This window comes from Hypanus sabinus, chromosome 10 (assembly GCF_030144855.1).
Source record: "Hypanus sabinus isolate sHypSab1 chromosome 10, sHypSab1.hap1, whole genome shotgun sequence".
NCBI classification, from domain to species: domain Eukaryota; kingdom Metazoa; phylum Chordata; class Chondrichthyes; order Myliobatiformes; family Dasyatidae; genus Hypanus; species Hypanus sabinus.
The window spans coordinates 131,313,838-131,327,977 of record NC_082715.1 but is presented as its reverse complement, the minus strand read 5'-3'; the positions used below and the strand labels follow the sequence as shown (position 1 = coordinate 131,327,977).

Sequence of the window (14,140 nt, the reverse complement as noted above, 5' to 3'; positions counted from 1 at the left end):
AAAAAGCTTCTACAGTTGTAGTGTTGCCCCATGAATGCCCATTGATTTCAGTTTGTGCTTGCTTTCACACAATGGCATAAACTACTGCCATGCAGTTACATATCCTTGGAACTAAACACTCGGGTCCAGACGTAGACCAAGATTCAGCTAAAGCCCTGCCTAACCATTGGTGGGCAGCTTATTAGAAAATAAATCAAATGATGCCAAAGGAGGAAATTTGTGGAACAGTAGGCAATAATTTTGGCCTAGTTAAAAATGGAAGCTGAAACCACAATCACAATTTTCATGTCAGAAAGTTGCCTATGTCCGTTCTCATTCTCTTAAGAATGGCTCACATCCCATGCATTCACATCTGCAACCTGCCCCCAATAATTCTTTAGTCCAAACCCATTCATCTTAGTGCGATCAAACAGATACATTACCAGCAACCTTTTCTTGGCCAACTTGAATCTTTTTTTCTTCACATTCCCATTTCTAACTCTGTACAAGCCATTCCCAGAAAGTGACTTTCCTCTCATTGTTAGTCAACAACAATGACTAACTATAGGAATTTTTGTCTCCCCTAACCCATGTTAAAAAAACTTTCTACTACTGTCAAACCCAAGTAATGGTGCAGGCAGATCTCCCTACAAAGATGCTTTCATCAGCCCTATTGGCATTCTGCCCTCAGAACTAGTCCAGTGTTCCAGAAATGTATGCCCTACCTCCTGGCATACTATTACAACCCACATTCACACTTTGTACTTACAGGTGTGCAGAACTAATAATCTGAAAGTTCTATTAGCAAACCTTTAATCTACTTGCAGATCATTCTTTCTACTTGTCACTGGAGCCAAAATTTCAATCAAAAATAAAGTTTTAATTTAAAAATACTGAAGGTTTTATAATGTTCTTTCCTCATTAAATATTTGCTCATCTATATCAACAAACATTGGTATTCAAACCCCTTAGTTGGGCAAACCAACTTGTGCAGAGATTAACTATTGTGTTATCACTACAGCTTTCAACATTCATAGCAAAACCTGGAAAATGAAATCTAAGAAATTTCTAAGAAATCATCTGTCTAGGCCAGGGGTCTCTGCCTTTATGCCATGGAGCCTTACCATTAATGGCTGGGTCTGTGCACCCCATGTTGGGACCCTGGTCTAGGCAGATGTTGAAGTTTGCCCTTACCTTCTATGAGCTGTACAACCAAAAGGTTTTAAGATTAAGAACTGGCACAACAATTTAGCAAGTGGCAGTGATCCCCATATCAGAGGCTCATGACATAATCTACTCAGAGCAGGTACCTGAACATATGGAAAGATACCACTGCCTGCCTCTGCACCTTCCTTCAAATCCACTAGAATCCTTTGAATAGTGCCCTTGGGCCAACATCTCCAATATTGTGCACCAATTACCCTGTCAGCTTTGTACGATAAGCCCCATTTGCAAACTCTACCATACTCTGGAAACACTAGTCTAGCCCATCATAGGGAGGGCTTATGAAGAAAAATAGAAGAGGATCAACACACTCAAAGCAACCTTAAAATTGCAAATGCCTAGGTATCAATATGAAGGAAAACAGAACTGAATGAGATCAGTTCATCAATCAGAAACACAGAACATTTAGCACCACCTTACCACCTCCAGAGCCAGACATCTGGTCACTTGAGGCAGTGTAGTTTCTGTATTGGCATCATCCATCTCAGACTCAGAATCAGAATGGACACAGGGCATCAAGCTTTGTTAGTGTCTGGAGACTTGCACAAATTTTCACATTAAGGTACAAGGCAGCCTCACACTGTAGAGACTTTGAAGTACAGCACATTAAATACAACGCTGAAGCCTATTAGACAACAGTATTTGTTACTGAAATCTAGTCCAAAATAATGTTTTGTATCTCACGATTAATGAAGTTAGTTAGCCAGTTCTCTAAATGAAAGTATAGTACAAATACTGAAGTCATTAATCAGTTATCAATACATGTTTAATGTCCCATTACAGTCTCAAGTGCAGTTAATCAAGACAAAGCAGCCAACCAGAATACAGCAATATTTCACGTAACTGGTGACTGGTAAATCAATTACACCAGAAGATATTGGCCGGAATTTGAACTCTGCTGCTCTTCCATTAACACTGATGCACATCAAAATATGAAGCAGCAAAGCGCATCTATATTGTTTCTAACAAACCAAAAGAAAAAGATTACAAAGCATAATACCATGTGCACAAGTTAAATACGATTCAACATTTGTATTTTTTTATTTGAAAACATTTCAACTTTGCAGGAGGCTTGGTCTTAGTGTTTGATAAATTCAAAAGGCAGAGACTTGGATATAAGAGTTAATACAAAAACTTGAAAAGGAAGCATCTGAAATAGTCTCCACTCTTACTAAGAGAGCCAAAAAGTTACAAATACAGTGTACGGATAAAGGTTATAGCTGAGGGAAAGGGAGGTACATGGTAGTAGTTTGACTTGGCAACAGTTTGAGGTAACATTACTGAAATTCAAAAAGTTCATTTTGGCTATAGGTTGCCTCCAGGAAGACTGAATCTCTCCATTCATTTACCATGCACTCAAAGAACAAAACTTGCCAAATATGGACAGACTTTAGCTAGGAATTTTAAATTACAAAGCACATGCATTATAAAAATATTCTTTCATAACTGATGAAGCATCAGCTAAAATTGTTGGAAATGCTGCACTTATGCCAAAGGTTCACCTGACAATTCTGTCAAATGTAACATTTAGGCACAAACAATTACATCAGCATACTTTACTCAATTTAAGGCTTCAGTATGAATAAAGCAATAAAGTGTTATACAAAGCCAAATTATAGTAGCCAGCTCTAATCCCGAATGCAGATCTTTCTTGCTCATGATCTGCACCTGAGATGAAGTTCTGTTTTCAGAAACATCAGTAAGCAGAAAGATGTACTGAGGATTAACAAAAACCAGCAATCTCAATTGGTATGGAAGGATTTCTTTGACAGATCAGTGTTTTAGTCCTTTCACACTGTTTGTGCATGTTTCACTTTTGCTGGTGTGTAGTTTTTGTCTATGATTTCCTCTTGTAGGAACATATGAAGGCAGCGCTCATTTTGTGCCAAGGGATGTCCAGCCACTCTGAAAAGTAAAATACATTCATGATACATTGCATTTTTCAGCAGATAAAATAAACTTTAAAAAGTAGTAAAAACCCAAGATGAATCCAATCTAGAGCAACTAATCTGCTGTAAGAACTCAGCATGTCATGAAGTATTTGGGGAAGAGGGTGTGGGGGAGGAACTGTGAAAAATGATTTTGGGTCAGAAACCTGCACCAGGACAAACCCAAAACAAATTCCTCCCTCCACTTGACCTCCACCCCCCCCCCCCCCCCAACTTCCTTCAGCAGACTGCAGTCTTACAATCAAATCTGGAAGTTGATAGTTAGATTACTCTAATCCACAGCAAAATCAAAACCCCATGACAAAAAAAAACAAGAGGAAAAAAAAACAGCTGTTTGGTTAAGCAGTTTCCCCCCTCTTTTTTTGTTATGGGAATTTGATTTTGCTTTAGATTAGAATAAAATATACCTTTTCAATATAATGGTTATACATAGATATGGGGCATTTCAGTTTCTGTTTCCATAATATCTTAATGTATTTTGTATTCATCTATGCAAGTAATTAATAAAAATATTGAAAAAGATAGATTACTGTTTCCTCCAGGGAGGAAGTGATGAGTAGTGGTAAGACTAGAAAAGCTGGCCTTGCTTACAGATAACAAGTTACAGGTAGATGGAAAACATTCAAATTCAGAAGTGGAGATAATCCAAGGGCTTGCTATGATGCTCCAATCCTCCAATTACCAGAAAACTGGAGAATGACAAGTTCAGTATTCTTGTTTAAGACAGCTAATGGACATAGCCAACAACTACAGATCAAATTCTAAAGCTCACCTACAACAGGGCACAATTAAATAGTAATTGCACTGATGGTAACCAGAACAATTTACAGGTACATTATGATGACAGATTTAGGGAAGGTAAATACGTCATTCAAGCCGGCTTCCATCTTTCAACAAAGTCACAGCTGATCAAGGTATTGTTTAAGGTTTTGACAGTAGAATCAAAACCTGTCAGCTGCCAAGTTAGACTAGGGTTGATTCTACAGACAAGTGGAAATTAAAATCACATTTGAAATTGTGATTGTGTACAAGACAGATAGAGAAGCTGTACCCATTAGCTAAATGGTTCAAGGGTCAGCTGATGAGATTTGTTCAGTCCAAATGCAGTAAACATGGAAAATTTTTTAATGAAAGTTAACGCAAAAGTCAAAAGCAAGCACAACTCAAAGATAATGTGTACTTATTTTACATACAATGTTCTTATTAGGTTCAAGAAAAGCTGCATTAAGGCAATTTGGAGCTACTCCCCCTTAATACTTTATATGATTTTTAAACCAATTTAAGAGTTCATCATCTTCAAGAAATTCAGACCACTAATTAACTTGTCAAATCAAAAGCAGACACATAATGAATTTAGATTCAATAGGATTTTGTTTATAGAACTAGAGGCTAACCAAACAAGGTTAGGAGACAATACAATATTCTCTAATGTATCCACTCATCCCACAACTATTATTCAGACACTAGCTGCCAAAAACTAAACATTAGGGGGAAAAGTATTAGTTTTTAGAAGACTGGGAAAAATCCTATTTTGACTAGTTAGCATTATGCCTGTAGTGTAGACATGTAATACACTTCGAAGAGCCATGTTTTAACTTAACATTACTTAATTTGAAATCAATGACATTTAAATGCAAGCTCAAGAACCAGTACTTCTTGGCTACAATTTGTCTGGCTTTATTCTGTCGCTGTCTGTACAGGGTTTGTACATTCTCCCCATGAATGAGTCAATTTCCTCTGGGTGCTCTGGTTTTAAGTCGCATTTCAAAGACTTACAGGTTGGTAGGTTAATTGGTCTTTGTAAGTTGTCCTGTGATGAGGCGAGGATTTAAATTGGGTTGCTTGGCAGCACAACTCGAAGGGCTGGCAGGGCCAACTATCCGCTTAAATAAGTAATACTCTGCCTTAGTTACCCACAGAGGCCTTTTTGTTGGGTACACCTGCTCATTGATGCAACTATCTATTAGCCAAACATGTGGCAGCAACTCAACGGATAAAAGCCTACAGACATGGTCGAGAGGTTCAGTTTTTCAGATCAAACATCAGAATGGGGAAGAAAAGTGACTTAAGTGATTTTGACTGTTGGAACACATGGAACGGTTTGAATATCTCAAACTGCAGATCTGGGATTTTCACGCAGAACAGTCTCTTATAGTTTACAGAGAATGGTGCAAAATATTTAGTAAGCAGCTGTTCTAATAGGGGAGAAAACACCTTGTTTATGAGAGGTCAGAGGGAGAATAGCCAGATTGGTTCAAGCTGACAGGAAAGCAGCAGTAACTCAAGTAACCATGCATTACAACAGTGGTGTGTAGAAGAGGATTTCTGAACAATCATGTTGAATCTTGAAACGGACATGCCACAGCAGCAAAAGACCATGAGCATAGGTAAAGTGGCCATTTTACTACGAACAGGGAGGTACCTAACAAAGTGGCCGCTGAGTCTACATACAGCAAGATTCACCAGTCACATTATAATTGTTGGGTTAAAAAAGTTTCCCCTTCAAAAGAAGACCACCTTGGATGAAAAACATTTACACTTTTGTGGGGTGGAGCAAGAGGAAAATAAGCATAGAACTATTGTTTCAGAAAACCAACATAATGAAAAGCAATTAAAACTTGACCAGACCATCTATTATACCATCTATATGCCCTCAGCCTCAATGGAAGAGGTAATCATTAAAAAATTATTCTGCTCAATTAAAACAACGTAAACTTATATTTCACTAATTTGTGGAACCGACTTCTATTTTATTCATCCAACTCAATTCTTTTGGCATTTACTATAGTATTTTAAAAAATTTACTTGTTAATAAATTGTTCAAGTCCTTGTCTTCTTTCTTCTATAAAATTGTCATCGAATATGCCATCATCCCCTCTGAAAGGTAGCTGACGAAATAGTGCTTTGCCAGGCAGTGGCGGCACCACAACCTAAGGGATGAAATGTGTAAAGTTTTCAGTGAGAAAACAGGAATTAAATATTGTCATGCAATATACCAAGCACTAGTAATCCAAAAGAAAAGCAGCTCAACTTTTACTTTGAAGAGTACAATACATTTTGAATCTATTTGATAAATGTTAAATCACTACAAGTTGCTTACTTCTATTTGACATAAAGGCAGTTGAAGTCATGGAAACTATGACAAAACAGTACAAGAATGGATATGCCAACCAATAAAGATCATAACTTCCCACCATTTGTCAATAATTTTCATAAAATTTGTGTATCACAACCTGCCAGTAAATATTTAGATCTTTATTTTCCTCTGATATGCTATACGTGGATCTAACTCAAGGTCAGAACCAATTTCTGAACAATTTGTTTATACTTCAAGAAACAAATCATTGTCTGTACAAATACAGGATGCATGTCAAGTGCCTCCCTGCTATGCATCGCTGGAATAGTTTCATCCAAAGCTGCAACTTCAGAACTGGCCACTGCTGGTAAATCTTGATGGAATTAATTAATACTCTTGATTAAGCATTTCAGTATGTTTATAAACATTAATAAACTAATAAAATCACATTTGGAGGAGCACTGGGTATAAAGCAGGGGGGGGGGGGGGGTGTAGTGATACCCATTTTTGGCCAGCTGTAGCAAATCTAAACTCCTATCCACACAGAGGACTCTGTGATGCCATTCCCTGGATTGGAATGAGTCTGATAATATGAAAACAATATAGTACTAGTGTAGTAGGGTTAATTTGGTCATCTAAAAAGATTCTTGTATATGTCAGCTAAGAAGAGGCAAATGCAACAATCAAAGTGAAATGAATTAAGTCCAGCTTGCCCTGTTACTTCTGTAATCGAGTCCATTCACAATAAGTAGGTAAGCAATTACACTTTCCAATTGATTTGCTCAAGTTTATTTCTTAAAATGCCACAAGGAGTCATAGTCTGTTAGGGCAATAAACTTTTATTCTCCATAAAGTACCAAAACATTTTCCATTCCTACTTTTCCCAGCCATCTGCTGAAAACTTGCATATCCATTGTACTTCCTAGATTTCAACAGAAGTTCAACTACGGTTGCAGTCAATTCATTGTAGAGACTGAAAAAAATCTACAAAGAACATTTTTTTCTTAGCCATGATCTTGAAAATTAACCCTCTTCAACTTTTTTTTTTATATAAACTTTTTTTTTAAATAGTATTTCAAGTAGTTACAAAATAAAGTATGGAAAAAAATGTACATTACCCATCCCCCTCCCCTTAACCTCTCTCCCCTTGCATCCCTATAGAAAAAAAAGAGAAAGAAAGAAAAAAAAGAAAGAAAGAGTGCCTGGATATTGGAAGATCCCCACATGTTCCATGGAGTTCATAACAACTTTAGTATATTTATTTATTTATTTCCCCAAATAACCAATTATTTCATCTTCAGAGCACCTATATATGTAATCCTGTCTTTTGTAAATAAGGGCGCCAAATTTTCAAAAATGTTTCATATTTATCTCTTAAATTATAAGTAATTTTTTCAAGTGGAATACAGCTATAAATTTCTTTCTTCCAAAGATCTATACTTAAATATGTATATGATTTCCAAGTAATTGCAATACCCTTTTTGGCAACCGCCAATGCAATTTTTATAAATTCTTTCTGATATTTATTCAATTTGGGTATTGGTTTTATCCCTTCAATATCACCTAGTAAAAATAATATTGGATTATGTGGAAGTTGTATTCCAATAATTTGTTCCAATAAAACTCTTAAATTTGTCCAAAAAGGTTGAATTTTAGAACAAGACCAAGTAGAATGTAAAAAAGTACCAATTTCTTGGTTACATCGGAAACATTGATCAATTTGGGTTTAATTAATTTATTTTTTGTGGTGTAATATATAATTGATGTAAAAAGTTATATTGCACTAATCTTAACCGGACATTTATTGTATTTGTCATACTCTCAAGACATAGTCTTGACCAAATTTTTTCTTCAATTTTAATATTCAAGTCACTTTCCCATTTTTGTCTTGACTTATGGACTTCTTGTTTAATTGCCTGTTTTTGAATCAAATTATACATACAAGAAATGATTTTTTTAATCTTTCCTTTTAGAATTAAAGTTTCTATTTCATTAGATTTCGGCAATAACATTGTTTGACCTAATTTTTCTCTTAAATAAGCCCTTAGTTGAAAGTAACAAAAAAGAGTGTTGTTTGATACTTTATATTTATTCTTTAATTGATCAAATTACATTAATATACCTCCTTCAAAACAATCACCTATATATCTAATCCCTTTTTGAAACCAATTATATAAAAGTTGATTATCCATTGTAAAAGGAATGTCTATTTTGAATTAAAGATCTCTTTGCTAATAAGGATTTCTTTATCTCGTCGTCAACATTTATCTTATTCCATAAGTCAATCAAATGTTTTAATATAGGAGATTCTTTCTTTTCCTGTATCCATTTAGATTCCCATTTATATATAAAATCTTCTGGTATATTTTCTCCTATTTTTTCTAGTTCTATTCTAATCCATGCCGGTTTGTCTTTCTCAAAAAAAGATGCGATAAATCTAAGTTGATTTGCATTATAATAATTATTAAAATTTGGAAGTTGTAACCCTCCTAGATCAAATTTCCATGTCAATTTTTCCAACGATATTCTTGACATCTTACCTATCCAAAGAAACTTCCTCATATTTATTTAACTCTTGAAAAAACTTCTGGGGTATTTGTATTGGTAGTGTTTGAAATAAGTATTGTAATCTAGGAAATATATTCATTTTTATGGTATTTACTCTACCTACTAATGTTATTGGTAATACCATCCATTTATCAAGATCTTCTTGAATTTTTTTCAATAGTGGTAGGTAATTTAATTTATATAAATTCTTTATATCATTATCAACTCTTATACCTAAATATTTTATACCATTTGCGGGCCATCTAAATTGGGTTATTAATCGACATTGACTATAATCTCCTTTAGTAAGAGGTAAAATTTCACTTTTATCCCAATTTATTTTATAACCTGATATTTTCCCATATTCTTCTAATCTATAGGATAATTTACAAAATGAGTGTAATGGGTTTGTTAGATAAAGCAGAACATCATCAGCAAATAAGTTAATCTTGTATTCTTCCTGATTAACTCTAAAACCCTTAATATCTGGGTCCATTCTAATTAATTCAGCTAATGGCTCTATCGCCAACACAAATAAAGCAGGTGATAATGGACAACCTTGCCTAGTTGACCTTGTTAACTGAAATGGTGTTGAAAGTTGACCATTTGTCACTACTTTAGCTTTGGGATTAGTATTTAAGGTTTTAATCCATTTTATAAAAGATACTCCTAATCCATATTTTTCCAATACCTTAAATAAAAAATCCCAGCCCTCTTCAACTTGTTCTGCATTTACGCAAGACCCATTTGCAGCACTTTTAAATCCACAGTGGATTTTAAGTTCATATACCTGATATTCACTAAAAAGCAAATTACTTTTAAAAGGGATTCAAAAGATCACTTTAAATATTTGGGGAAAATGCCAGATGCCCAAATAAAATTTGATCCTTTACCACAGGTGGCAACCAAATTGGCCAAAAAAGTGGCCAAGTTGGCAAGTGTAAAAATTTTGTTGGAATGCAGCACAGCTTCTTGTTTATTCAAATCCCACCTGTACCAAAAAGACAATGGTCATCTTAACAGCCAAATGAAGCAAATGATTCTTTTTACAATCAGTGCAGTGACATTTTTTTTTACAGAAACATCTCACACTGGCTTGGCGGACAACTGAGAGAACATGCCACTTTGTGATGATACATTTTGAAATCCTTTCATCAGTATTTGGATCGTAAACAGTCGAGCCAGTTAACATTGGCTTTGCACTGCTTACATTTCTGTCATTTGTGAGTGAATACTGGATATTCAGTGATAATAGCAGTAAAAACTATGTGGCTTAGTGTCTCCATGAATCTTTTTTTGCAATAAGCATTAGTAAAACCATGATATTTAAGTTTATCTGTGAGATACTTTTAAACTGTGTTTACGCTTTGCAGCTTGTTCAGAACGTCAGAAACACCAAAGTAAGGAAAACATTCAAATGATAGAAGCAGCAGAGACTTTCAAAAGCAGAGTGAAGGATTTGACAGGATTGAGAAGGGTGATAAAGCATTATGTATCTTGCGTTCCAAAACTGTGTACAGGATTTCCTCCATAAAGCAGCATTATGAAAATGTTCATAAAATGACTTTGAATAAAAGATCAAAACAAAAAAAGAACATTTCTTGAGATCAGCAACAAAAAAAAAGAAATATTTTGATGACATTTATTTCAGGTAATTCCAATTTAGTTGCTGCTCATTTTGAGATTTCAAAGATTATTGCTCAGTGATGGGGAATATGATAAAGAATCATATCTAGTGCGTGCTCTTTTCCTTTGGATGGTTTTCTAGAAGAAAATATTCAACTCATTAAGCAGAAATACTGAAAACCAATAATGGGAACAAACCTAGCAGAACAACAGAAGATTAGTTTATATAAAGAACTTTCCATACATTTGATGAGAGCCATGATGTTACACTGTCAGCTAGGGTAGCCATCATTGCTTGATTTTGTAGGGGTGATGAAATCGGTGAAGAACTAATTAATTTGGTAGTATCACTTGAACAAACTACAGGGGGTTAAATTATATAAGGCAGTAGTAAAAGTGTCTGATCGACAAGTTAACCTTCCAAAAATATAGTTTCTGTAACAATTGACGATAATCTCAGCATGATTGGTAAAAAGGCAGATTTTATCAATCTGTTTACAAAATATGATGGACATCCACTGATTGTAGTACACAAGGAGGCTTCATATGCAAAGCTGGCCTTAAAGAACTTAAAGTGATGAAAATTTTATCTCTGGGCATGCTTTGGGGAAAAAAGGAAATTTCAGTATTTAATGAGCGAGGTGAATTCAGTGTACACAGAACTACACGTCTAAGGTTCTGTCCTTAAATGACTTGAGTGCTTGGATGAAATTTGTCTGATTTTGATGAATGGAAAATTTTCATGTTGAGAATAGTATGATAGTGAGAATAGTGTGGATCTGTTGATTTTTTTTTCCTTTTGTAGATTTCTCCTCACATTTAAATGACTTGAGCACCAAATTACAGGGATCCAGCAAAATACTTCATGTTACTTTTGATTAAAAAACCTTTGAAATCAAACTAGATTTAAACGCGATGCCAAAAAGGCACTTTAAAATATTTCTCAAATGTAAAAACATGAGATATCAAATTACTGAAAAGAATGAATCTTAAAGAAATCTGTACAGTAATTAAACCAATGTTGTTCAAATTACAATGGAAGGCTCTGAATGTCTAAGTTTAGGGCATTTGAAGAAACAAAATTTATTGAGTATGCAGACAGCAACATCAGACAAACTAAATTTTTAAGTATTGCAGTGGATTCATTTGGATAATTTTGAAATGCAATTGACTGATTTACAAAGCATCTCAATTTAGAGGCAAAAAATTCAACTTAAAGTTGAAGAAAGTATCTAAACAGTTATCGACAGGGTGAAAGCATAAAACTCCAGACTTTCAAATTCTATTCCTGAAACTTGTTTTGAAACATCTTGCAATATTAACAGCATTTTCGTCAACAAATTTATGTGAGTCATTGCTTTCAGTGATGAACCTGGTCAAGTCTAACTACAGCAGTATACTTACTGATTAGAACTACCTGCAGAGCTCCTAAAACCAAATGCAAACCGTATACAAAATATTTATCATCGTTAATGCAACAAGTCTCACTGAGATCAAAGTATGCTTATTTTCCTTTCCTTGAACTTCTATGAATATACAAAGCTTAATTTCATGTTCACGTTTCTTATGTCATGAAGTATAATTATACAGTTTAGAAATGCTGCTCTTCAATTATCTTTTAAAGATTAATTTGTAATATTTGAACAGGCTTTCAAAAATGCTTCACTTATTTCAGTCTCCATGATATTTTTATTAATAGTAAAACAATATACAGAAATAAGCAACAGGGCTCATACTTTTAAAGTCCCTAATTATTATTATTAATTCACCAAGGATAAACTCTGCTCAAAATTACGAGGCATGCAAGAATAAAAAAAAGATTTTCACAAATTTGGTCACTCCCAAAAAGATTCGCCACCCCTGCTCTAGACAGTTTGATATAGTTTTGAGACAAACTGAAAGGCACACAGAATGTACATCCCAATGAAATACCATTAACTTTTTGCATTACAACTTACTCAGTACCAATTTCTTTTTAAGATATCTATGTACATCTTTTCACCCCCACAAAAGAGGCAACTTATTTAAAGTTTCCCTTTTTGAAGAAAATTTTAAAATTTGGGCTTTACCTTGCTTTCCCTTTCAAGCTCATTTCTCAGCCATTCAAAATCGCTGTATCTTCTTCTCACAGAAGATTCCTTCAATTTGAATATTGGTAGATTAGTCTGAAAAATATTGATTAAAGATACTCAGTAGAATGACAAAGCCTTGTCAAGGAAGTTTAAATTGACTGTTGCAAGTGAAATGATCATCTCCAAGATTTAATTAAGAGTTATTCATAACTTTGAAAGTGAGTTTCACATTTCAGGCAAAAAAAAGCACATGAAGACTGCAGGACTCAATAATCAGGATCCAAAGGGAAGCTGATTCCCTTTTACACACAAGGTTACAAACCTGTTTAACAGTAAAGCAAGATCAAGAGGACACTTAGAAAGTCTTAAAGAGATTTCAATGAATAAGTAATAAAGTCAAAAAGTTTTTTTTAAAGTTTTCATTATCAAAACATTTCTTCTGCTTCTACCTGGTGTTTTGAGATAGTTAACCACAGATTTGTGAGCTGTCGACAGATTATCAAAGGATCTTCTCCAAGAAAGTTCAGTGCCCCCTAGAAATGCTTGGCCTACAAGTGATCAAAGTGGAGCAACAGAATTCAGGTTGGCACCAAGAGCCTCAAATCCAAGCAATGGAAACACAGACACCAAGTGCAAGTGGAGGAACATGTCATCTATTGTAACAAGCAAACCCTGCTCAAATCTATAATATGGTCCTTATCCCAATCTCAGAACCCACAAAAATGGAAGGGAAACAGACTTGCCTCAATGCCAAATTATCACCTTATGATAGGTGATATCAACTAAATTTCTTCAGTGAGCAGTATCAAACCATCTAAAAAAAAAGTTGCTTTTTTCAGCTGGGCAAACTTATAGGAACAAATGTGGGCCTCAGTCAGTTGAAGTGTCATGAGGAAAGGTTCCTTTCTCACTTCCATGGTGTTCATCTCCACTGAAAACAAACTCTGCTGACTACACTAGAATACCAAGTGTTCTAAGACTGAGCAAACTGATGAAAAAAAGTCACTACCAACACACACAAACTGCTGAAGGAACTCAGCAGGCCAGGCAGCATCTATGGAAAAAAGTGCAGTTGACATTTTGGGCCGAAACCCTTCAGCAGGACTGGTGAGAAAAAGCTGAGTAGGTTTAAAAGGTGGGGACAGAGGAGAGAGAAACACCAGGTGATATGTGAAACTTGGTGGGGTGGTGGGAAGAGATTAAGTAACAAGCTGGGAAGTTGATTGGTGAAAGAGACAGAAGACCGTGGAAGAAGGAAGAGGGGAGGGGGAAAAAAGAGGAACACCATAGGGAGGTGGCAGACAGGCAAGGTGAGGGAGGGGAAAAAGGGGATGGGAGGCATTACCAGAGGTTTAAGTTGCTCATGCCATCAGGTTGGAGGCTACCAAAATGGAATACTAGGTGGTGTTCCTGCAACCTAAGTATGGCCTCATCACAACAGTGGAGGAAATCATTGATGGACATACTGGAATGGGAAGTGGATTTAAAATGTGTGGCCACTGGGAGATACCACTTCTACTGGTGGACGGAGCAAATATGCTTGACGAAGCTGTCTCCCTATCTACATCAGTTCTCACAGGAGGACACACCGGGAGCACCAAACACAGTAAATGACTCCAACAGACTCGCAGGTGAAGTGTTGGCTCACCTAGAAGGCCCTGAATGGT

General features: G+C 35.4%; 1 protein-coding gene across 1 annotated transcript in view; it reads right to left on the bottom strand.

Moving 5' to 3' along the window:
• Positions 1–1,951: 1,951 nt before the first annotated feature.
• The window catches only part of snx3 (sorting nexin 3), a 35,762-nt gene continuing 23,573 nt past the window's right edge, over positions 1,952–14,140 (bottom strand). Inside the window, exons 2-4 of the mRNA XM_059982990.1 lie at positions 12,471–12,566; positions 5,958–6,082; positions 1,952–3,108 (exon numbers count right to left, since the gene is read on the bottom strand). Coding sequence (XP_059838973.1) covers positions 2,994–3,108; positions 5,958–6,082; positions 12,471–12,566 — 336 coding nt within the window. The 3' untranslated portion in view covers positions 1,952–2,993. The remainder of the gene's footprint in view (positions 3,109–5,957; positions 6,083–12,470; positions 12,567–14,140) is intronic.